The 26,254-nt window shown below is 35.5% G+C and overlaps 1 protein-coding gene across 8 annotated transcripts in view; it reads right to left on the reverse strand.

Annotated features, from left to right (window-relative positions):
- The window catches only part of EPHA5 (EPH receptor A5), a gene marked incomplete at both ends in the record, with an annotated part of 356,599 nt that overhangs the window by 306,913 nt on the left and 23,432 nt on the right, over positions 1-26,254 (reverse strand). For all 8 annotated transcript variants that reach the window (XM_080935769.1, XM_080935768.1, XM_080935766.1 and 5 more), the window contains one exon: positions 15,783-15,847. In XM_080935769.1, the coding sequence (XP_080791895.1) occupies positions 15,783-15,847 (65 nt within the window). The remainder of the gene's footprint in view (positions 1-15,782; positions 15,848-26,254) is intronic.

Consider the following 26,254-nt stretch of genomic DNA (forward strand, 5'->3'; position numbering starts at 1 on the left):
ATGTGGTGGCATCCTTTATATCCTGAGTGTTATAGTGTAGCCTACAGTTTATGAGTTATTACTTGGGTGAATAGATTGTCTTGAAATCTATATGAATAATGACCTTCACTGCTCTTGGTTAAGAAAACTACATTTTTGTAACAGAAAACACTACAGAAATCCACAGCCAAGTCGAATTTTTGGGCCCCAGTCCCAACGGAGTCGTGTACAAAATGTTCTGCACCAAGGCTCAGAGAAATGTTGAGGAAGAGTGCCCACAATCCCAAAATCTTGTTGAGAGCCGGAAGATAAGAGTCCGTTGTCTGATCAAGTCTCCGAATAACACCAGAAGTTGCATCTATAAAATGACTTTTCAGGGGTGTTGAACCAGGAGTACAGCAAGGAGCATCCCCCACGAACAGGAAAACTCTCACAGTGCCTCAGCACTACACAATAAACTGTGATAACTTGTGGAAAGCTGACAGTGTAAGAAGCCATGTCTAGTTTGTAAGAGTACAGGAGTGCCAAATGGTCAGGTCTAAAAACTCATTTGCACACACCGTCTTACTGACTAGCAACGCTGTATTTAGTGCTATGTATTCATAAGGTTATATGCATCTGGTGGCAATTAGTTTAAAAGAAAGTCATAGATGTAAAAGAGAGTTGGGAGGGATGTATGGAAGTGTTTGGAGGGCAAAAGGGGAAGGTAAAATGTTGTAATCTGTAAAAAAAAATAAAAAGCAAAATTTAAACACAAATGTATGTAAGAATACACAAAATTTCAATCCAAGGCAGTACATTAAAAGTGCACTTGCTCATCCAATGGTTTAAGGGATGAAACTACACAAGTGTTTTACAGAGCTGCCATCTCTGTCCCACTGTGGGAAAGTAAAGGTGAGGTCATAGATTCCTTATTTTAGTCAATAAAATCATTGCCTAAATATATTTGTTGATTAAAGACAAAGAGCCTCTCCAACTGGAACTCTAACCTGCCACTGCACATGAAAATGTGCAGTAATAAAATGAAAATGTGCAATGAGCCACATGTGTCCCCCGACCCCAGTATGTGAGACTCTATGATCAGATCATCAGTCCCAGGAGAAGATTGCTGGGTATTCTTCTGCAAAATTCCAAGTATTTGTAGGAAAATGTTCTTTAGGTCTTAGACTACACGTTATTGAAATAACATTTAAAATATTCCCGTGTTTGATATATCTCTTAATCTGGGAAGTTCAGGTTTAACTGAGAACTAGTTTGTGGTTTTGCCTGTACTATTTATTTTAACTTTATGTGTATGTACTTGTGTGGCTGACTGTATGTAAGTTCGTTACTCTTGGGAAGGAGCCACATATATAAGGAAAAGGGTGAAATCCTATGGAAGTTCACATACAGAAGGTTATGAGCTGACAATTGGGTTTGGCAGCTGAACATAGTGGTTTTAAGCAGAGGCCCATCTGTTCAGCCCCATAGAACCTATTAAAATTTAAATCCAACTTTACTCTTTTGAGTAATTTTCATGTAATGTTACTCAACATCCAGAAAACACTTCCTTATTAAGTATTTTGAAAGGATTCAGTGCCAGTTAATACCTTAGAAGTTATGTGAAATATGCAAATCCAGGCTTTTGCCTTTAACGAAGTACAAAACCTGTCTGTTTGACCACACTTAATTTATTACAATATGTCCAGACAATCTTTAGCAAGCAACAGTTGAGTAAAGGCTGGGCATGAGTTCAGAAATGTTAACTGAATTTAATATTTTAGCAATTGAAATTTTTTTTTCATTTGGTAAGCTGCACAAATTCATGAATGCATACTTAGTTTGAACTAGTGAAACATTTTTTACTTTAATACTGCTGTCAGTGACTGTCCACATTATCTCTTGTCACTGCTTAAGAAGAACACAAAATACCACTGATTCAGCAAAACGGTAAACTTACTATGATTTATACCTTCATCTTTATCACACTGTCTAGAACAGTCTGATTTCCATGTTGCAACCATGGATTTGTCTTACAGTTATTACTTCAAAAGCCTTATAAGGAAATGCCATACTTTATTTCTAATAAAAATTAACACAATAAACATATTTCTTGATGTTTAAAAGCTATCTCAAGTTGGCCCTGGGAGTACACATTTACATTTTTTTAGCACTTAGAAAACTGAGGCAGAGATGTTAAGTGAAGTTCAAAGCAAGCCCACGGTTCATCTACTCCATCTCAAAACACAAAATGAAATAAAATCAAATGTTAAAAGCTGTCTTGGTTTCTGTTGTACCAGACTTGCAGACTAAAGTAAATAAGTTTGAATTCAGCCACATATGAACTCTTGGTGTGGCTACTTTCTTTTGCTGCTTCTCTCATTCACATCTCAATGCCTTTTATCCTTCAAAACATAGTGTGAAGATGGTGGTCACATTTGGACAGTGTCATGGTGGTGGTTTGAATAACAATGTCCCCTATAGACTCATACTCAATTATTTGGTTTTCAGTGAGTGGACTGTTTAGGAAGAGTCAGGAGATGTGAGCATGTTGGAGTAGATGAGTCCCTAGCACATCAGCTTTCAAATTTTAAAAGCCTACACATAGAAGAGTATTGCTTTATCTTTCTGTCTGGGGTGTGATCTATCAGCTATTGCTCTAGCACTATGCCTGCTGCTGTCCCACTGCCATAATCATCAAGAACGAATCCTCTATACCTCTGAAAAAAAGCCCTGAATCAAGTAGTTTCTGAAAGAAGATGCTTTGGTCATGGTTTCTCTTCACAGCAATAGAACAGTACTAAGATAGCCAGGAAGAGCCACAACTATAAAATCAAGTGTAGTTTATCGTTTTTCACAACCACGTTGTCACCTTTCAGAAGTCACGGTGCATTTGCAAAAGAAAATGTTGACATTAGGACAACTCCTACTCATAGCAATGGCACCACTCACAGGTGACAGAGACTCAGCACATCCATCATCATAGAAACAGCCAAGCATTTCCAGGATACACGGGTTCAGAAGCCCACCTCCACCTGGGAGCAAATGACTTCATTACCTCCATAAAAGACTGAAACCCCTCCCTACTCTCTTTCTTTTACTCTTCTCCCGACCCGACCACTATCCCATTGTTCTATTAAACCTCTCCATGTGAAAGCGTGTTGGCTTGGTGTGGTTTATCCAGGCACGAACTGAGAAATCTAATTAACAACATTGGTGGCCCATACGGGGATCGAACTTGCAACCTTGGTGTTATCAGCACCAGTAGGTCACCGAGTAATTCTTCATTTGACACCTAGTTTGAGGGCACAAATCATTTTATAGTGATATAAAAGTTAAACTCCAATGGACTATAATAAAGCTACTATGAAAACCACTAGTATTTGTTTGTCTAGAATGCATTAGCAACAACCAAGGCAGTGATTCCTACGTTTAACCCTCCAGCATAGTTGGTCGCTTGTAATACCTTATTGTTAAACCATATGTTCTGAACATTAAGATAACCTGATATTAATATCCAACTTATATATGATATTTTGATGACTGTAATCATAATCTGTATACTTTACTTTTGTAAAAAATGATTTTAAAATAATATGGAAGACAAATACATTATGCTGTCTTTCAACTGCGTATTGCTTTTAAAATTTATTTTAATAGGGCACTAAATTTGAAGAATAACATTATTATAGCACAAACCATTTCTTCTTTAATATAACATTAAATGAGACAGTTAATCAAAGAAACAGGCTTAATGATTATTTTTCAGAATCATTTTCATTCTCATACTTTTAATTGTACATAAGGGAGAGACAGTTGATAAAAAGCTGAGTAATTTTGAATTATTTTAAACCCTGTGAATCATAGTGGAGCCTGTGATTCATTGACCTATCACATAGTTTCCTGCTATGCATGCCAACATATGTATAAAATGTTACCTGAAATAAAATTTTTGAAACAGCTTTTTATTTGCCTTGTCGAGATGTATAGGGCACATAGTTGAAGAACTGCAATATTAAGTCAGGCATTCATGGTGTTATACTCATCTGTCCTTCACCTATATTCTAGATAAAATATCGATTAATACTGAGGAAAATTTTAACTTTGTTTGATTACTTTAGATGCCTAAGTTAGGGAATTGAGCATTTGTAATGCCATTTTTGGACTTAGCATCCTACAAAGAAAAGAACATAAAACAGAAAGTAGATTCTCTCTCTTTCTCTCTTTCTCTCTTTCTTCTCCCTCCTGTCATCTCTCTCCCTGTCTCCCTCCCTCCCTCTACCTCTCCCTCTCCCCCTCTCTCCCTCCATTCTGTCTCTCCATCCTTCCCTTTATCCCCCTCTCACTTTTATTATACAAATTGCTACCAAGCAATAGGCCACTTTAGCTGCAGCACAGGGACTTACATACTGAGGTCAGCAACCACAAGGGTGGCTTTCCAAGGCTCTAAGGAAACAATGAGCTAATAGGATGTTATTAATGTTGCATCAACTCATAATAATGATATATAGATAGAAGTGTGATATTATTTTGCAAATATCATAGAAAAACAAATGAAGAATGCTGATAAATAAAGACATAGGATCAGTGATTATGGTGAAATCTGAAATCATGAAATACATGCTATTAACCCTTCAAAAGAACTAAATGGCTCAGTCAGAAGAAATATTTGAATGCTGCGAATGAGCCACATGTATCATATTCCAAGCTTTAGGGATATAGTTAAAATTATACACTGGAACAACTCATGTCACTCACTATATATAATGAAAAACTATTTCACTCTGAAAACTATTTTTTAAAGTGAAATCAACATTATATAGAAAACAGCTTGCTACTTGAAATAAAGCTTTCTTGACCTCATTCCTGAAGGCACTGATTTCAATGAAGACAGGATAAAAATATTTTTTTCTAAATTTAGTCCTGCACTTATACTGAAGAGTCACTCCTAGTGCACCAGTAACACCTAAGGTTCAAAAGTTTTGCCTCTGTCCCAAGAGTTAGAGCAGCCAGCATCAATGAGAAATAACAGGGAAGATTAATGTATGGGTTTTGTGTGAACTTGTTTCTTTGATATAGAAAGACACGTTTGTAATTCTAAAGAAGTCAGATGCAAATTGTTAGAAATTACTCATGTCATCAGAAAATAAAATGAGGGGATGACGGGCTAGAAGTTGAAGTCTCAGAGAAGTAAGTACTGCACGGTGCACACAAGGTCATCAAATGCTTTGCTTCCATGTTTGGATGCAATAATATTCCCTATGTTCTTTGAGTTCATAGTAAGTATTTTCTGTCTTTTATGCTAGCAGACATTCTTATAAAGTACAACCAACTGAAAATTGGCATTTAAAATGATAACTGATTTATTTATCTGGATCAGTAAAACCTTAGCACATCTCTTAAAAATATTACTAAAATACAGCATTTTGAATTTTTTAAGGTAAAATATCTTTCTTATATTCTGACTATTTAATAATAAAATCTGAACAACTCTGAAATTGTTTAAAATGTAAATCCTCACACTGAATCATATTGTAATTCACCTTTATGTTAGAATATGAGGTGACTTCCAAATAGTACTAAATAGGATACATCCATAATAATGATACAATCACACACACACACACACACACACACACACACACACACACACTAGAACAAACATATCTACCCTCTGGTTACCTGTTTCTTTCTTCCCTTGTTTCTACCGTTAGTGAACATTTGCTTTTCAACATGAGACAGTGAATCACTCATTGCTCAAAACAGTTAAGTATTTTGTGAAACATTATTTACAAACTAGCATTGTCTGTCAAGCTTTCAGTAAAACTTCTCAAATCTTTATTAATAAATAATAAAGATAATTTATGAAATTAGTGAATACATATTTTCCACCTTGGAATGTTGGCTAATATTTAACGCAAGCATTACATGGAATAAAATGTTAATATCAGAACACAGTGGTCTCAGGAGTTTGTACAGTAACTACTTGCCTCTCTGACAGAATAAATTCAGAACCTGACTCTTAGAAACAGAAACCAAGCTAGTCACTAGCCCCAAAAGCTTGGAATAGACAAAAAAAAATTTCACAGAAATTATGAAGCTGAAAGAGAAGGAAGGGCAGAAGGTGGATGCCTCAGTCCTCCTTAGAGGGAAGAACAAAACACTCATGGGAGGAAATAAAGGGACAAATATAGGAGCAGGGATTGGAGAAAAGATCATCCAGAGACTGCCTCATCTGGGGATCCATCCCATATGCAGTCACCAAATGTAGACACTATTGCTGATGACGAGTAGTGCTTACTGGCAGGAACCTTCTCAGAGGATCTGCCAGAGTCATACAGAAACAACTTACAGACTGTATGAAGTCCAAGAAATAAAGAAAACAAAACAAAACAAAACAAAAAAATATTTACACAACAAGAAAACTTTGACTATTTCCATGTTACATTTTGTTTTACATGTACTTTATGCTCATTGTAACTATTAAGTTTTCAATGCATACTATCAAACATTTAAAAAATCAAGTACTGACTAAAAAATATATTCATATAGTTTTATGTAAAAATTACTTTAAAATCTGGAAAAAGTACTGACAAAAATATCTAATTTTAAGCAAAAAATGTTTAAAATCTGTACATTTATCTTTGTTTTGTAAAATAAAGTTGTTTAAAAAAAAAGAAAATTATCTCAAAAAAAAGATAATGTATAAGCATAAAAAAAAAGGATGCTTGCAGCTAACCATCAGTCTGAACCTAAGGAGCCCAATGAAGGAGCTAAAGAAATGACTGAAGGAGATGAAAGGGTTTGCAACCTCATTGGAAGAACAAAATTATCAGCCAACAAACCCACTACAGCTCCCAGGAACTCCAATGAGTTTGCATGGGGAGACCCATGGCTCCAGGAGCATATTCATCAGAGAATATCATTCTTTGACATCAGTGGAAGGAGAGGTCCAGCAAAGGCACATGTTTTAAGTGTAGGGGAATGCCAATATGCTGAGGTGGGAGAAAGAGGTTGGCAGAGGGAGCACCTTCATGGAGGCAATGGGACAGGGACAGAGATGGGATTGGGGGGGAAAGAGGATAACATCTGAAATGTAAATACAGAGAATACCCAATTAAGAAAATACAGAAACCAAGAGAGAGAAAATGACTACCTCATACATGGAGCATTAAAGCAGGGCCAGGCATATATATACTGAAGATAAAAAGATTGTCTCATCTAGTGTTTATAATATGTTAATTTAATAAGCAGTGCCCATAGCACGGAAAAGAGAGAGGGAGGGAGATGTATTGGCTTATTCTATAGCAGTGGTAGAGCCAGACTTGACTCTGGTTAATATAGTTAACTATTTCCTTAGTAACTGTATTGTAGCTTAGGAGATCAATATTCACACAAGACAGAAATCTGTATCAAAAAGAAAAAAGACAAAAAGGAAAAAAAGGGCAGGATAAAAAAAAGAAATCTGTATCAAACTTAATATAAACATAAGACCATAGCTGAATGTATGCTTCCATAGGTTCTACACTTCAAAATTCTAATAAATATCAATTGAAACTCATCTGTTTGAAGAGATGTAGGGAGGAATTAAATCTTACCTCAAATTGTAAACTGAGTGATTTTCTCTATAGTTTATGATTTTGTTCAATTAAATAAAATATCCTTGACCCAACCCTGCCTGACACTAAATAAACTCAATTGCTTAAATTCTAGTTTTGACATATGTTTATTATTACACCATGTTAACTAAAGTGTACAGACTGTTTTACTTGTTCCTTAAGCACTCACCATGTCTCAGATTTAAAACTATCAGCTAGCACAAAATGCTTTTAACCGAAATGTATATGTGAGACAAAAGACAATATGCTAGAGATAAGGAGAAAGAATGGATGGGTAGAGAGAGGTAGCTCTCTCAATATTTGCACAAACAATGAATAGCACCTCCAATATTTAATTTTGAGTGTGTTTGATATATAATAGGAGCTATGTTGATTCATTTCCAGAAGTGGTCACCCTCTGGATGGTAATGAGAGGTTTCACGATGTATTACTTGCTCTGGGTTACAAAAGTCATTAGCATTAAGCTCAACACAGTATAGAAAATAGCATTTGCAGAAGCTTGTACAAGATACTATTAGTAAAAATTTACATGAATCCTGTAGGGTGTTATAAGAAAGACCTTTATTTATTTTTTTTTTTTGGGAGGGGGGTGGGATATAAGACAACAGTGGCTAGGTTCCAAAGGACAATTCCAGGCTGAGCAGTTTGTACCACCATTTTGTGCATTAGTAGAAGCTGGAGGAGCATGAAGGGAGGGGGGCAGATAAAAAGCAGTGAACAGTGAGAGCTTTGAATGTGAGAGAGGAGGTTTGGCCTTCTCCCTTTCCTTTGCTGCCTTTAATGGAAATAATCAACAGGAATGCTGGATGATTACAGTATATTTTTTCTCTGTGGGAGAGGGAGATTATGTACTCAGAACCATAAAGCATTTGCTTGCAAAATTAATTCAAATTGACTTGCATGGGAGCACTGTCACATGAATTGAAAACAGCTCAAAGATTTTTTTTAAAGGATCACGATAAACAGCAATCAAACCACATGGAATAATACCTGCTGTTTGGGCCTCAGAGTCCTCTGGGAGGCTCAGATCCATTTAACATCTTTATTAATGAATGGGAAGATAACAGTTTATAAAAAAAGTGTCATTCACTTATGAAAATAATGCAAATATCAATGAGAACAAATCAATACTTTTATTGTAAAAAAAGCAATTTAACCCTAGATTTCTTACATGAACTGTACCATTTGGTGCAGAGACATCTTGCCAGACATAAAAGTCCTTAAAGTCACAAAAGAAAAAGTTAATATTTGGTATAAACCAATAGAGGATGGAGTGGGTAAAGCAATTTGTTAAAGGTTAGTGCCTGGGTGCTTCACATCACAGGGGAGGGAGAATTAACCTATTTAACCTCTTACAAATGACTTGAAAAATGTTTTTCAAATGCTTGTTCCTTTGATGTGATAACCGAACAAGGAATATGTAAGGAAGAAACAGTTTAGAAAAATGATGTATTGGACATGAGCCCCAACATACTTTGAGTGTGAGATCCACACACGTACACATTCCACATAGGAGGAAATGAAGCACCTTTGCTTCTGGGGCAGGAGGATAACCTGGGGGTGGGGAAAACTTGCAAACAATTATTTGTAAGAGTGAAAGAGAGTTCCTCTCAGAGAGATGAGTTTTTGAGAGGACAGTATATATATTCAGGCTGAAACTGTTCAATGTTTGGGTAGGCAATTGCAGATGAGAGATGAAGAAAGATTTATTAGAAGATAATATGAAGTTCACTTCTCAGCTAATTTTTAAGTTTCATTATTAAGGGGGAAAATGTGTTGGAGGTTCTGCTACATATAAAAACAATTGTGCATGATTCCGTGTTGATGTCAAATATATAATCAGTGGTCCCTAAGGCGCGAATAATGCACATATATCACATTTACAGGCCTGAACTCTGATATCTGCCAACACATTGTGTATGTTTGCCTCTATATAATATCAGGTACAGCATTTGCCTCGTAGGCAGAAGGAAGGTGGCCATTTTAAGAAACTGTCTTCATATTTGCTAAGTTTCCATGTGGGAAATCTAAATGCAAAATCTTACGCCTTTTAAATTTCAGAATATGCCTAATGATTATCTTGAATTCCTTAAAGTATTCATCTTATCTACATTATATGTTTTGTTTGGCTTCCATTGTTCTAAACTATAAAAAGAAAAGACTGGATCAGGCAAACTGTGTATTACACAGCATTTGCAGTGTACATTTGAAGACCCATTCCCCTTAGAGAGCTTTTCCATCACTGTCCATAAGGAGTTGATTTTCTGTATAAACCAATGTGGTTTCATTTACAACCCTCATCATTAGTTTTATCTTTAGCACTTTCTCTGTGCTTGGTGTGAGCTTCAGAATTTACAACTAGCTTAAACACAGTTCTGTAAACACAAAACCCAAATGTAAAACCACAGCTGTGTCCAGGTGTTTCTCTTCATTCTTGTCTTTGTGGAACACGTGGGACACACTGGCTCATTTGCTTTGTTTTTTGTTTGTTTTTTTTTTTTTTTTTTATTAAAACTGAGGATCTAAATAGGTAATCCAGTTAACAATTTTCTTGATTCAAAACAAACAAGCAAACACCAAGTAGGACAATAAAATCCTGATCATCATTCATTTAGAACAATTTGATGATTCTCACTTTTAAAGGTGAGTAAAAATTGTATGTTTAAGAGATATTAGAAAGTAGGACTGGGAGAAACAGAAACAAGAAAATCTGTAACTCCTGTTTGGACATAACTACACTGTAAGCTTTTTTCGCTTTTTTCCTTTCTTTTGTGTGTGTGTGTTTGTGTGTGTGTGTGTGTGTGTGTGTGTGTGTCTAGGATGACCAAGCAATTCTACCTCCATTTTAAAGCCAATGTGATTTAACTCAATATCTACATTCTTCATAAAATGGATAAGTTAATGTAATAAGAATAAACTAAAGTTAAAATAATTTTGATACTCTTTTTGATGTTGAAAATAAAATTTAGCAAAATAAAAACAGAAGTTTCAATGCAACTCTGAGATAATGCTCATGGAAGACCTGTGGTTTCCACACCGTGTGCTTAAGGAAGTCTTGTAAACCCTACTGGGAACAATTAATTCTACCTAGCACAGGAGGCAGGTGTACAGTGAGCGTCCCTCACAACAGGATGTGGAAAAAGAGAGTGGTGTAGGAATTTCTGAGACATAAGAATATAATCTGTTTTTAGCAAACATCCTAGCCATTAATTTTATCCTCATGAGAATTAACCTTGAAAACTGTTGCTAAAAATGTCCTGAAAACAACTGTTGCGGCCCATGGTAAATGCACCTAGATTAATCAATGGTAAATGTTCCAGAAGGAAGCAGAAGTGACCTAAGTGTAAATAAAGTACAGATTAATTCAGTGAAAGACAGAGTAGTAAAGTCATGAAGGTGGCTTTGTATTTGAAGCATAAAAAGAGGGGGGCAGAGAAAAAAGTCACAGCACTGGGAGTGACTCATCTGTGGCCTCAATACCACAGTGTCAAGGGAGGTATGGGTGTTGCGTGGACTCAGAAGGACCAACTACTCAAATTTAAGTCAGTTGCTTACCCTGGCTTTCCTCATCTACAAATAAAGCACTAAGTGCATCTTTGTTCATTCCCCTAGTTACGTTTTAATGTCAGCTGCACATAGTCCCATGCTGCAGGCATAGTTTCTTCATGGTTAGACTAAATCCAAAAGACCAATGTCATCACTTGTGAAAAGTGCACAAAACACAAACTCTTCAAGTGACATGAGATCCTGTTACTTCTGTGATTCTTCTGAGCACCTATATAAAAAGAATTCAGGGCTAGAAAATAAAATAAAATACTCCTTTCAGCTCTAGAATGACATGAAGTGTCTTTTCTGCCCTGAAGTGCCTGCAACTGTGACACATATTGAGCACCCAGAGAACAGTGTTGAATTAGTAAACACAGAAAAGTTGTGTGAAGCATTTTATAGCTTGATACCTTAACACGTGGAGAATCATAGAGGGGAAAGGAGATGGGGAAGCTTGGAATATGAGGAGTAGAGACAGGAATGTTATCTAATAATTTTGTGATGATTGAAATAAATGATAAAAGATATGTCTGGAAAAAAAAGGGAAGATAGGTAATGTTACTAACACTGAAAACCTGGCACACACATGAACATGCGCATGTGCGCGCACGCACACACACACACACACACACACACACACACACACACTCATGGATTATTATGTACACAATAACTAATATATCTGTTGAAATCTAATTATCTGTTCTAATATAGGTAAGGGAGCAGAAGGACACATTAAACGTGTAAAAACAACAATAAATTGGAAAAAAATCAAGTCTTTCTTGGAACAAATGGAAACTGTGAAATTTGTGTATTGTCAGAAAGATGACTGTCTCCAGTCACAAGTGTTCAGGACAGAACAGTGCCCAGTGGAAAGTGAGTCATACAGGAAAATGTACTCAATTTCTTAAAACTGTCTTTCTCATTAGGCTTGCACTTTTTGGGGGTGTGGAAAACCTCTAGCTTTAGCTTTCTGAAACACATGAATCTACAGAGAATAGAAACTCAGGTTTTCAATGAGATTTTCTATCTTTGAAGCACAGACAGTGTGTGTGTGTGTGTGTGTGTGTGTGTGTGTGTGTGTATTGGTGTGTTTATTGGGTATGTCCACATTATCATATCTATATAACTATATGCCTATCCAGATAGATATATAAAATAGCTTCTCGCTAAGAGTAGAGGCTTGTGTCCACTTCTGACCTCAGTACTGGGATCCCATCTGGCTTAGACCCTGCAGGCCCTGGGCACACTCCCACAGTCTTTGTGAGTTCATATGTGCATTGGTCCCGTTCTATTTAGAAGGCTTTGTTTCCTTGGTGTCTTTGACTCTCACTGGCTCTTACCGTCTCTCTGCCTCCTCTTCTGCAGAATTCCCTGAGTCCTGAAAGGATGGGTGTGATGAAGACATCATATTTGAGGCTCAGTGTTCCCACATTGTTCATTCATTGTGTATTTTCTAGTTGTGGGTTTCTGTATTTGCTCTGCTCTACTGCAGAAGAAAACTTTTCCATACTAGTTTTTTATTGCTATTGTTGTTTGTTTGTTTGTTTGCTTGCTTGCTTGCTTGCTTGCTTTTGTTTTTTATGTGTTTGGATCTAAACTCAAGTACTTATAATTGGATAGGAAGCACTTTGATGACTGAAACATCTCCCAAGTTCCTATAAAAATCATACATGCAAAACAAAAATTTTAACCATATGTACTTGATATGTACTCCTTTAGGTTCCACTATAATTAATTATGTGCTTATACTGGAATTACAGTCATGTGGCACAGCACCAGTATTTGGTCAATGAATGCTAGCAAATATGACTACAGCCTTTAGATTGAATTCTCCAGTAGCATTCAATCCATCCCAGTCTCAATAAGTACTCACAAAAATGCATCACACTGACAAAATTGTGGACAACATGCCTGAGACTGCATCTTTGTCATCAAGTGATATATGACTGTATTATATTAAACCACAAAATTATGTTATAAATAAACCATTCTGAGATCAATTATTGTTCCTCAAAATACATTTGTACCCTTAAGGAAAAAACATAATTTATCATATTTTATGCTTCTTTCAATGTAAAATAAAGGAGATAAAAGTAGTAAAATAAGTAAAAAGGGAGATAAACATTTTATTATATATTTCTAGTAGAATAAAATGTTTCTGATATCTATATTCTCTCAAGATGCATTTAATCAGAGAAATGCTAATTTCACTCTAAAATTAAATTTACTAGTTCTTGCTTGGAAATCTTGCTTTCTATTTGTGTCAGTTAAATATGCTGGGGATTAACTCTGCCATCATGTTTGTTAGTGAATAATAAACTGTTAAAGGTACTGAATATTTCTTATACCACTTGAGATGTTTCTCAAGAGATGCTTTTACCATGTTCTTTTGCTAGTTGATCTTGAAAATTTAATTGATCTGTAGATCTTTGGGTTGATTTTACTTATGTTTGTTGATGAATATGCATGTGTTGTTTTAATTCAAATAGGATATGGTGACCATTTGTTAATCTTCATGTACAATTTCTGGCCCTTGGGCCTCTTGTGTTCTTTCCATTATCCTTCCTCACTTTCTCAGGTAGGATAAAATCTATTCTTCATTTCATGTTTGCTCCCTCCTTCAGCCTGACTAGGTCTGCAGTTCGTCATTTGCAGTGAATTCTTTATTTCAGGTTGACTCCCCCCCCATAGTCTGTTTTTGTATAGGACAGCCGACCTCTAATGGCATTTCAAATTCTTTGAGATATCCTTCTTATCGTTTCTCAGTCTTATCAGTCTTATATTTTCTTTTAGTCTTTCTATATGTTTAACATTGCTTATTAAAGTCTTCATCTAGTAAACCAACTTCTGAGAATCCTCAATGTAATTTTTATGATTAATTTTGTCCTATGTGTTGATATTGTCCTCTTTGTACTGTTAGTTTTTGGCAATTCCAATTGTTCCAACATTCTAAAATTTTAGTTGCATTTGTACAATCAACATTCTAAAGTAATTCTGAAGGATAGATATTTTCTTTTGTCCACCCATGTGATTGTTTAACAATCCCTGACAGATTTAAAAGAAAAAAAAAATCCTCATCAAACATTAAGTATTCTCATTTCCACCAAGTGACTATCTGTGCCTGTTGGCGCATTTATTCAACAATTATCTAAACAATTGCTTTTGTTTTCCTTTTTATAGAACCTTAAGGCTACTTACAGGTGGAACAAATTCTTCTCAGGCCTTAATGGAGCATGCCTAAATCCTTGGCAAGTGTATCTATCTTCAGATAGTCATTTAAGTTTGAACAATCATTGCCTTTAAAATAATGATACCACCTCCTCTTATTTTGTATATGAATGGCACCCAACAAAGATGCAAATCAGCATTACACACACATTCTTCCACTTGTCAAACACAAAAATATCACTAATTTTATCTGAGCTATCTTCTCTCTAATCAGAATACATAGTATAAAGCTTAGTTGTATCAAAGAAATCATGATGACTCAAAGTTTACAATCATACTGCAAAGAATGCATATCATTTTAAATTTTAGAATTAATGCTAGTTTTTTTTCTAGTAATTTCAATAAAAAAGGCAAAGTACCAGTTCAAAACATTTGAATGGTAGTGCAACTGACAGCACACTATTGGTTTAAAGGGAACTTAATGGAACTCTTGTAACAGTTTCAGTTTTTTAACATTATCACAAGAATTTATTATACAATTTATAAAGAGCAACAATTGAAATTAAATGAAAAGAAATACTAATTACCAACCTTTAATTATTATATACAATATATGAGCATTGAATATGCAATAGTTCTTAAGCATATATATGATATGCCAAGTAAAACATTTCTTTTTTTTACTCATTTTTATTAGATAGTTTATGTATTGACATTTCAAATATTATCCCCTTTCCTGTTTCTACCCTTTCCTATCTCCCTCCCCATGTTTCTATGAAGGTGCTCACCCTCCATCAACTCCCACCTCAACACTCAGACATTCCTCTATTCTGGGAAAACAAGACTTCACAGGACCAAGGGCTTCTCATTCACTTGATGCCAGACAATGCCACCTTCGGCTACATATGTAGCTGGAGCCATGGGTCTCCCGACCCCATATGTACTCTTTGGTTAGTGGTTTAGTCCCTGGGAGTTCTGGGAAATCTGATCAATTCTTTTGAAGCAAAATAAAAGATGATTTGATCTCTACATCCAATAATATTGTACACACATGTCATTTCCATTAACTTACATTTCCTAAGTAAGTTAACTGAGATTATGGCAAAACAACACATTTCCTAAGTTTTGAAAGTTTTTGATTGTTTCTTCTCGTTGTGTGTGTGTGTGTGTGTGTGTGTGTGTGTGTGTGTTTGTGTGGGTGTGTGTTTGTGTGGGTGTGTGTTTGTGTGGGTGTGGGTGTGAGTGTGTATGTGTACAGAAATACTGAGAGAAAAGCAATGGGTTTGATATTTGATTACTGAAACCCCTTCCCTTTTAGTTAATTTTTGTCAGAACTTATTTGAGATACCCCAAAACCCACTTTACAGAAATATAGTATCCTCCTCTTTTGACAAAAATGTCCAATTAAATTTAAATCAAATTCGACTTTTATAGGATGAAGGGTGTGTACTTAGGTTATGTTCTATGGAAACATTCCAAAGAACTTACCCCATTCTTTGGAAAAGCAATCCATCCGAGGTCTCCCATGACAGTGCGCGAATCCAATAAATTCACTGAAAAAAAGAAAAAAAAAAGCAAAACACCAAACTGAGTATATCCCTACTACACACCTGCTGAGATACATACTGCTTATATTACCAAGATTAAATTATGATGTTTTATGACCAATGCAGGAGTAACAAGCTATTATTATAATGAAATGGAACGGTTATTTTTATAGGAAATGATTGACGAATTGTAACAATACCATTTAAAGTATGTATAAACCTAAATGTTATTTTAACCCAATAAAAGTAAAAGTTCAAATAAGATGTGTTGGGATCACTCACAAATATTATATTTACTAGCTATCAAAATATGTGTCCCTGTGCTCTCAACAGTTAATGGAGAAGACTAGGGATGATAGAAGGGTGTTTAAGTATTTGTCACTTCCTTATATGCCCCAAACTAGAAAGGCAAGCTATTGGCCCTCAGTGACAATGGGTTGAATAAAATCTGTGGCTATTTGCATTAATAAAGAGATGGTCGCTGTTGCTGGGCAGAAGAGCCAGTGGAAGGACCAGACAGAGATGGGGGCTGCCTGACAACATGGGCAGGAGCACAGCAGGGAAGTAGGGAAGAGCCCTACATGGTGGCATGCAGTGGCAGAGGATTTGGGTTAGAGAATATTGTCCAGAGTGAGGTAACCCAGTCATGAAAGAACACACATGATATGCAGTCACTGGTAATAGAATACTAGCCCCAGAAAACCTCTGAACACCCAAGAAGCAACTCACAGACCATAGGAAGCTCAAAAAAAAAAGGTGTATAGCACCCTTTCAGAGTGTGATACAACTAGACATTAAATCATTAATAATTCAAGGGCCAAGAATATAGCCTTGTGGCAATTCTTGGTATTTAAAAATCATTATGTTTAATCTTTACACGCCAAGAAAACTTTGACTATTTCCATGTTATGATTTGTTTTACATCTACTTAATGCTCATTGTAACTAGTAAAATTTTAATGCATACCATCAAACCTTTAATAAAAAATAAATACTGACAAAAATACAGTTTCTTGAAAAATGCTTTAAAAATCTCTATTTTTTAAAAAATAAAGTTTTAAAAAAGAAAAGAAAGAAGCTAGTTGAGAGTGCTCCAGCTAAAGGCCAATTAGTCTTTAAACCACACAGATGTCTCCATATCCTTATTATTAATCCTCCAGTGAGACCCCTAAAAGCCGTGCCACAAAGGTGAAAAAATGTACGTTTTTAAAAGAAACCCACAAACAAAACAACCACTTAGGGCTGGCATTATTTCACAACCTTAAAAATTATAGCTAAGTATGTTTTATTTTTATCTTGAAGGCTGTTAATAATTGGCAAATAATTACATTAAATATTAGTAAACAAAAGAAATCATAAGCATGTTTAATATTTTCATGATAATCACCAAAATCTTCAGTACAAGTGAAAATGTAAGTAAGAAACAAATTAATATAATTTTACTGAAGATGAAGAATCTAGCAATTCCCAACCTTGCTGTAGGTAAGCATCCCATGTCTTCTACTTAATATAACCAGAGCCTAAAATCTGCCTCAATTTTTAAATACTTTATGTCATGAAATCCTAAGATTTAAAGAGATTTAAGGGTGCTATACATTTATTTTTTCTTAAGAAGAACTGAGGCTTTCATTTTTTGGCCTTTGTTTTTCTTGAGCTTCATATGGCCTGTGAGTTGTATAGTACCCTCTCAGAGTGTGGTACACCTGGACCTTCAATCATTAATAATCGAAGAGCTAAGAATATAGCCTTGTGGCAATTTTTGGTATTCAAAGATCATTATGCTTAAATTATACTCACCAAGAAATCTGTTTCATGTTACATTCTGTTCTATATGTACTTTATGCGTATGGTAACTAGTGGAATTTCAATGCCCCAAAGCCTGACACTATTACTTATGCTAGGGTGTGCTTATAAATAAAAACCTATCATGACTGCCCTCCAATAGGCCCTACAAGCAGCTGAAAAAGTCAGATGCAGATACTCAAAACCAACCAATAGACAAAAGCGGGGAAGACTTGGGTAGAAATAAGGAAAAACTGAAGGAAGCTGAGGAGGAGGATGACACTATAGGAGGACCAGCAGTCCCAACTAACCTGGACCCCTGAGATCTCTCAGACACTGGATCACCAGCCAGGCAGCATATACCAGCTGATACGAGGCCCCAACACATAGACAGCAGAGAACTGCCTGGTCTAGCCTCAGTGAGAAAGGATGCACATAACTGTCAAGAGACTTGAGGCCCAGAGAGTGGGAAGGTCTGGTGGGGAGAAGGTGGGCGGGGTCATCCTCTTGGAGACAGGGAGAGGAGGTATGGGATGAGAAACAGTCAGAGGGCAGACCAGGAATGGGATAAAGACTGGACTGTAAAAAATAAAGATTAAAGAATAAAAATTTTAAAATAAGAAAAAATAAGGAAAGAACAAATTACGAAAAGCAAGCAAACAAGCACAATTGTCCTGTCCCCCAAGTCACGTTATTCCTGCCAGAGAGAACACTGCACCTACCTCTTCAGTAGGATCTTCATTATTCTCTATTATTGGCTTTTCTGATCTCCATGGGAATAAGGTTACATTAAACACAAATGTCCTTGTCCTCGTTTTACTGTATCTGGGACACTAGGTTCTGTCTAGACATGACTAAATGCCAGGGGAGTGAACACTTAATTTGTTATATTTATTCATGTTAATGTTTCCTTTAGATCTTCTTCCATACTGAGTAGCAGTGTGCCTGTTTAGTTGAGATAAACTAGCTCATATCATCACACTGAAGGTGTAAGGGAACTGCAGTTAGTGGAACTTCAATCTCTGATCAAAACTGATGTGCTTAGGAGCACTAGAGATCTGTAGCATCCTTTGAGCCTGGCCTCTTCCTAACTTGCAGCTTCAAGTATTCATTATTAACTACAGAATGTTTTCAAACTTTGGTCACTAACCCTTGAATTAATTTTAGTGTATATTAATCTACACTGCTCTTTGGGGGCCCAAATGTATATAGAAGTGAATTAGTGGTTTCAGGACACTGGTTTAGATATTTTTTCAATTTTGGCACAGTAGCTGTTGATATCCAAATAAAATACAAAAATATAAGCCAATAAATAAAGTGGAAATCAATAATTTGTAGTCTACAACTTTACTTAATGTGGCTATATAAAAACTTTGTCTTATATGAATGTGGGTGATTTTTTATTTGGAGCATATATGTTAAGGATTGAGAGTTCCTTCTGACAGATTTCCCCGGTAATGAGTAAAAAGTGTCCTTCCTTATCTTTTTTAATAACTTTTGGTTGGAAATTTACTTTATTCGATATTAGAAAAGCCACTCCTGCTTGCTTCTTGGAGCTGTTTGCTTGGAAGTTTTTTTCCCACCCTTTTACTCTGAGATAGTGTCTGTCTTTGTCTCTGAGATGAGTTCCCTGTATGCAGCAAAAGGCTGGATTTTCTTTATGTATCCAGTCTGAAAGTCTATGTCTCTTTATTGGGGAGTTGAGACCATTTATGTTAATAGATATCAAGGAATAGTTGTTTCTGTTTCCTACCATTATTGCTTTTCTGGGTTGAGTTTTGTCTGTGTTTTTTTCTTCTATTAGTTTTCTTGTTTAGGAGTATTCTTGTTCTTACTAGGCTGTATTTTCCCTCAGTGTATTAAAGAAACCCTACTAAAGCTCAAAAAATACATTTCACCCCACACAATAATAGTGGGAGACTTTAATACCCTACTCTCACCAATGGACAGATCAGGGAAACAGAAACTGAACAAGGATACTGCAAAACTAGCAGAGACTTTGAACCAACTAGAATTAATAGATATATACAGAACATACTATCCCAAAGTAAAAGAATACACCTTCTTCTCACCACCCCATGGCACATTCTCGAAAATTGAACACATAAATGGACACAGAACGAGCCTCCATCAATATAAGAAGATTGAAATACTCCCATGCATCCTCTCAGATCACCATGGTCTACGGCTGGTCTTCAACAACAACAAAGACAACAAAAAGCCCACATACACATGGAAACTAAACAATGCTCTGTTAAAGGATAGCAGGGTCAAAGAAGAAATAAAGAAAGAAATTAAGGATTTTCTAGAATTCAATGAAAACGAAAACACAGCATACCCAAACCTATGGGATGCAATGAAAGCAGTACTGAGAGGAAAACTCATAGCCCTAACTGCTTCCAAAAAGAAACTGGAGAGAGCATACATCAGCAACCTGACAGCACAGCTAAAAGCCCTAGAACAAAAGGAAGCAGATATACCCAAAAAGAGTAGACGTCAAGAAATAATCAAAATTAGGGCAGAAATAGACCTAATAGAAAAAAAAAAAAGAACCATTGAAAAAATCAACAAAACCAAGAGTTGGTTCTTTGAGAAAATCAACAAGACTGATAAACCCCTAGCCAGACTAACTAGAGGGCAAGGAGAGAGTATCCAAATTAACAAAATCAGAAAGGAAAGTGGGGACATAACAACTGAAACTGAGGAAATTCAAGAAATCATCAGATCCTACTACAAAAACTTATACTCCACAAAATTGAAAAATCTGGAGAAAATGGATGAATTCCTAAACAGATACAAGGTCCCAAAGTTAAACCAAGACCAAGTAAACCATCTAAATAACCCTATAACACCTAAAGAAATAGAAGAAGTCATCTAAAGCCTCCCAACCAAAAAAAGCCCAGGTCCAGACGGGTTCAGTGCAGAATTTTATCAGACTTTTATTGAGGATATAACACCAATACTCGCCAAACTATTCCAAAAGATAGAATCAGATGGAATATTACCCAACTCATTTTTTGAGGCTACAATAACCCTCGTACCTAAACTACACAAAGACCCTACAAGGAAAGAGAACTTCAGACCAATATCACTTATGAACATCGATGCAAAAATACTCAACAAAATCCTTGCAAACCGAATCCAAGAACACATCAAAATGATCATTCATCATGACCAAGTAGGCTTCATCCCTGGGATGCAGGGATGGTTTAACATAAGGAGATCCATCAACGTAATCCACCATATAAACAAACTCAAAGACCAAAATCACATGGTCATCTCACTAGGTGCTGAGAAAGCATTCGACAAAATCCAACACCCTTTCATGTTAAAAGTCCTGGAAAGAACAGGAATCCAAGGCCCATACTTAAACATAATAAAAGCAATATACAGCAAACCAACAGCCAACATCAAACTTAATGGCGAGAAACTTGAAGCAATCCCACTAAAATCAGGGACTCGACAAGGTTGCCCACTCTCCCCCTACCTATTCAATATAGTACTGGAAGTCCTGGCTGGAGCAATTAGACAGCAAAAGGAGATCAAGGGGATACAAATCAGAAAGGAAGAGATAAAAACATCACTCTTCGACGATGACATGATAGTGTACTTGAGTGACCCCAAAAATTCCACCAGAGAACTCCTACAGCTGATAAACAAGTTCAGCAAAGTGGCTGGATACAAAATTAACTCAAACAAATCAGTAGCCTTCCTGTACTCAAAGGACAAACATGTGGAGAAAGAAATTACGGAAAAGGTACACTTCACAATCGTTACAAAAACTATGAAATACCTTGGTGTGACTCTAACTAAGCAAGTGAAGGACCTGTATGACAAGAACTTCAAACCTCTAAAGAAAGAAATTGAGGAGGATCTCAGAAAATGGAAAGATCTCCTATGCTCATGGATTAGAAAAATCAACATCTTAAAAATGGCCATCCTACCAAAAGCAATCTACAGATTCAATGCAATCCCCATCAAAATTCCAACCCAGTTCTTCATGGAATTGGAAAAATCAATGTGCAATTTCATATGGAATAACAAAAGACCTAGAATAGCGAAATCCATCCTCAACAACAAAAAAAAATCTGCGGGAATCACTATCCCTGACCTTAAGCTATATTACGAGGCAATTGTGCTGAAAACTGCATGGTACTGGTACAGAAATAGGCATGTGGATCAATGGAATAGAATAGAAGATCCAGAAATGAGCCCTCATGTATATGGTCACCTGATTTTTGACAAAGGAGCAGTAAACATTTAATTGAAAAAGGACAGCCTATTCAACAAATGGTGCTGGTCCAACTGGCATTCAGCATGCAAAAGAATGAAAATAGACCCGTTCTTATCTCCTTGTACAAAGCTCAAGTGTAAGTGGATCAAAGATCTCCACATTAAACCAGATACACTGAAACTATTAGATGAGAAAGTAGGGAAAACCTTAGAACACATAGATACAGGAGAAAATTTCCTGAACAAAACACCAATGGCTCAAGCTCTAAGGTCAAAGATTAACAAATGGGACTTAATGAGATTGCAAAGTTTCTGTAAGGCTAAAGACATCGTCAAGAAAACAAAATGGCAATCAACAGAATGGGAAAAGATCTTTACCAACACCACATCAGATAGAGGCCTAATATCCAAGGTGTGCAAGGAACTCAAAAAGCTAGACACCAGAGAATCAAATAACCCTATTAAAAAATGGGGTACAGAGCTAAACAAAACGTTTTCAGTTGAGGAACACCGAATAGGTGAGAAATATCTGAGGAAGTGCTCTACATCCTTAGACATCAGGGAAATGCAAATCAAAACATCCCTGAGATTCCACCTCACACCAGTCAGATTGGCCAACATCCAAAACTCAGATGACAGCAGATGCTGGTGAGGCTGAGGAGAAAGAGGAACACTTCTCCACTGTTGGTGGGGTTGCAAACTAATACAACCACTCTGGAAATCTGTCTGGCGATACCTCAGAAAATTGGATATAGTACTACCTGAAGACCCAGCTATTCCACTTTTGGGCATATACCTCAGAGAGACTTTAATACAGAACAAAGATATGTGCACCACAATGTTCATAACGGCTCTATTTATAATAGCCAGAAGCTGGAAAGAACCCAGATGTCCTTCAGAAGATGAATGGATACAAAAATTGTGGTACATATACACAATGGAATACTACTCAGCCACCAGAAACAATGACTTAACCAAATTCTTAAGAAAATGGCTGCATCTAGAGAATATCATCCTGAGTGAGATAACCCAGTCACTAAAGAACAGACATAATATGGAGTCACTGATAGTGGGATGCTAACCCCAGAGGCTTACACTCCCCCAGAAACAACTCACAGACTGTATGAAGTCCAAGAAATAAAGAAAACAAAAAATATACATATATTTACAAAACAAGAAGACTTTGACTATTTCCATGTTGCGTTTTGTTTTGCATGTACTTTATGCTTATTGTAACTATACTTAGGTTTTCAACGTATACTGTCAAACCCTTGAAAAAAATCAAGTACTGACTAAAAAAATATATTCACTTGGTTTTATGTAAAAATTATTTCAATGTCTGAAAAAACAGTACTGACAAAAATGTATAATTTTAAGCAAAAAATGTTTAAAATCTGTACATTTATCTTTGTTTTGTAAAATAAAGTCGTTTAAAGAAAAAACTTTGTCATTAGAAAAACAGGAGATGAAGTTGATGGGAAATACATACATCTCACTTTCTACAAGCATCCATAAATTAATTGCTTCTGAGAACTAATGTTTCCATGAAATTCCCAATGCAAACAAGATACTTAATCTACAGTGAGATCACTTGTAGTAGAGAAAAGGGATATAAAATTATATTGCCATTTGTGTACAGAAGTCAGAATAAACTCTTGAGACTTTGATCAAGTCTTCAGACAGCTAGAAAAAAACAGTTTCAAATGACATGTAAAGTGCAAAGTATAGAAATGAAAGCCATAGGAAACATACCTTCACAGGTTTCCTGCCGGTTCCTATCTTCAGGGTCCTGCCTTAACTCTTTCAGTGATAGAATGTGTAATGTATTGTAAGCTGTAATCAAATTACTCCTGCCAAATATGTTTAATGCACTTTTCCCCTTGATCAGTAAATAAGCTCTTTGCATATATTAAAAAAATTATCACATGTCTGAGAATTGCTAATTCTTCACGTTTATTTGACATTTTATAAAGTAATGTCATTCATCCCTGATCCTCCCCTTCCTTTATCTGAGTGCAGTGCTGTTTATAATGTTGTATAAAGTCAGTGTCTTTATACCACATGGTTCTCATTAGTTAATAACACTGACTTGTTTCACCCCCCCTCCAAGAACACAATACTCAGGGCTGGAGAGGTAGCTCAGTACTTAAGATTTTGAACAGTTCTTGCAGAATACATGAAATCTGTTTCCATCTACAGTATCAGGCTGATCATGTAAGCCTTTAACTCTATCTCAATTATCACACTTTCCGCTGGCTTGCAGAGACTTGTATTCACATGTATATAGTTGAATGCACACATATACACATGCTAATAAGAGTAATTTAAACTTAAAAAACCCCCACAACATTCAACAAACTTAAAAACTGGCTAAGGTGAAATATTTAACAGCTCTGTGCTTTATCAATGAATCTTCTTGTCAAGCAACTGATTGAGGGTGTGTATCAATCAGCATTCAACAGTAATTTGAGTAATTCTCACCTACTTTATCTGGTGATGTTCACAGGTGTCTAGTCTTTTTTTTCTCTTCTTTTCTTTTCTTTTTTTAAAATTTTGATAGTTGGGGTTGATAAAAACCAAGCACATGTCTAACCATTCCCTTTTACATAAATGAAAAACTCCATGAATCAATGTACTTCTTCCAAGGTAGAGATGCCTTTATGGTTTTTTTATTTTTCTACCGATGTTAACACAATTTTTACTCCTTTTCCATTTATTTTTATAGTGTGCTACTGGGGGAATATTATTTACCAGAAGTTACCATATTTGGAATCATTCTTTATATAACAAAATAATTCTTTGTGTAAAAATATCCAGTTAAAACAATAGGAATCTAATTTACAGGAATAAAATAGAATAATCTACTCACATAATTCCCTTACCATATTTTTCACTAAATTATGGACATTTTTATTTACACTTCAATTGCTTTTCAATACTTATGATGTAATATAGTGATATGATGTAATATAGACACACTTTCAGTAATGTAATAACTATATTTCCATATACTTTATAAATCAGTATTTTAAAACAACTGAGAGGTAGACAGGGTGCATACAAATATGAATCTGAGAAGATAATTTCATGATGACATTAACAAATTTATTGAAGAGTGGATTGACAGTAATAGATTACACTTTCTATGTGTCTTTTTTGCTACAATTACAGTAATTAAATTGTTCTGAACAGTATATATGCGTGTTATAAATTACAATGAATATACAATGAGTATTGATCTTTATTGTACAAGTTAATTAAAACTTGTCCGAGAGAAGCCACTAATGAATATAATTAGAGGAAATGTTTGATACCATAGTTACTCTGGAAAGCATTAATTAAATATCTGATATTTTGTGGAAAATGTTTTTATTTTGTTATTTGTATTTTTAAATGAAGCCATACAACGGAACTGAAAAAAGGCCTTCAAGGTCATTTTCTCACTCAACTATTAATCGTATAATTATGAGGAAAAAAGGCTGATTGGTTAGCTAATCAGTAATAAAGAAAGCATTCCTTCAGGAGAAATAAGCCCACAGGGATCAATGAGTATGTAATTTACTGCAAAGTCTTAGTCAATGTACAAACGGAAAATAACTCACTAATATACAAAATTTAAAGTCTTTTTTAAAAAGATTATTATTTTTATTTCTATTTGTGTGTGTGTGTGTGTGTGTGTGTGTGTGTGTGTAAATGTGTGTGGGTGTGTGTGTGCGTGATGTGATGTGAGTGTAGTGCCCATGGAGGCCAGAGAAGGTCATCAGTAACATGTTCCTGTGGGTTTGACATAGGTGTAGAGAATTGAACTTGGGTCTTCTGCAAAACTACCATGTATTCATAAATGCTGAGCAATCTCTTTGGAAAAATTTTAATCAGCAAATATCATATAAGTATTGGACAAAAAGAATTCTAGCTGAAACTAAATAGAAAATATTATAAATATGTTTCAATGTTAAAATAATTGATTTAAATAATCTCAATGCTTTATGTAAGTAGAAAAGTTTGTAAATAATCTATTTTTAAATACCAGAAAATCAAAGATTCATTTTTTGATGGGATTAACGTATACAAGAACAAAAATAAAAGAGAGACTGTATTTATTGAAAGACAGAGTTCTTAACTGCATACATGCTAATAACTAGAGATAAATATAAATATCAAATAAGAAACAAATACAATCTTTTTGTTAAAATTTTCAAACATCTACAACTTGTTATGTACCTTTTATTGTTGTTACATTTTCTTCAACATATTTCTAACATGAGGCATTAAGACCACAAAAAATGTACTGCACTATTGAAGAAAGTAAGCAAACAGGAATAAATATATTTTCAGCTATGGAATAGTCAAGTAAGCAATGAAGGATTTTTAATATTGTCTCCATCTTTTTAGGGTGAAC

The sequence above is a fragment of the Micromys minutus genome (assembly GCF_963924665.1).
Source record: "Micromys minutus genome assembly, chromosome: 1".
Lineage (NCBI taxonomy): Eukaryota > Metazoa > Chordata > Mammalia > Rodentia > Muridae > Micromys > Micromys minutus.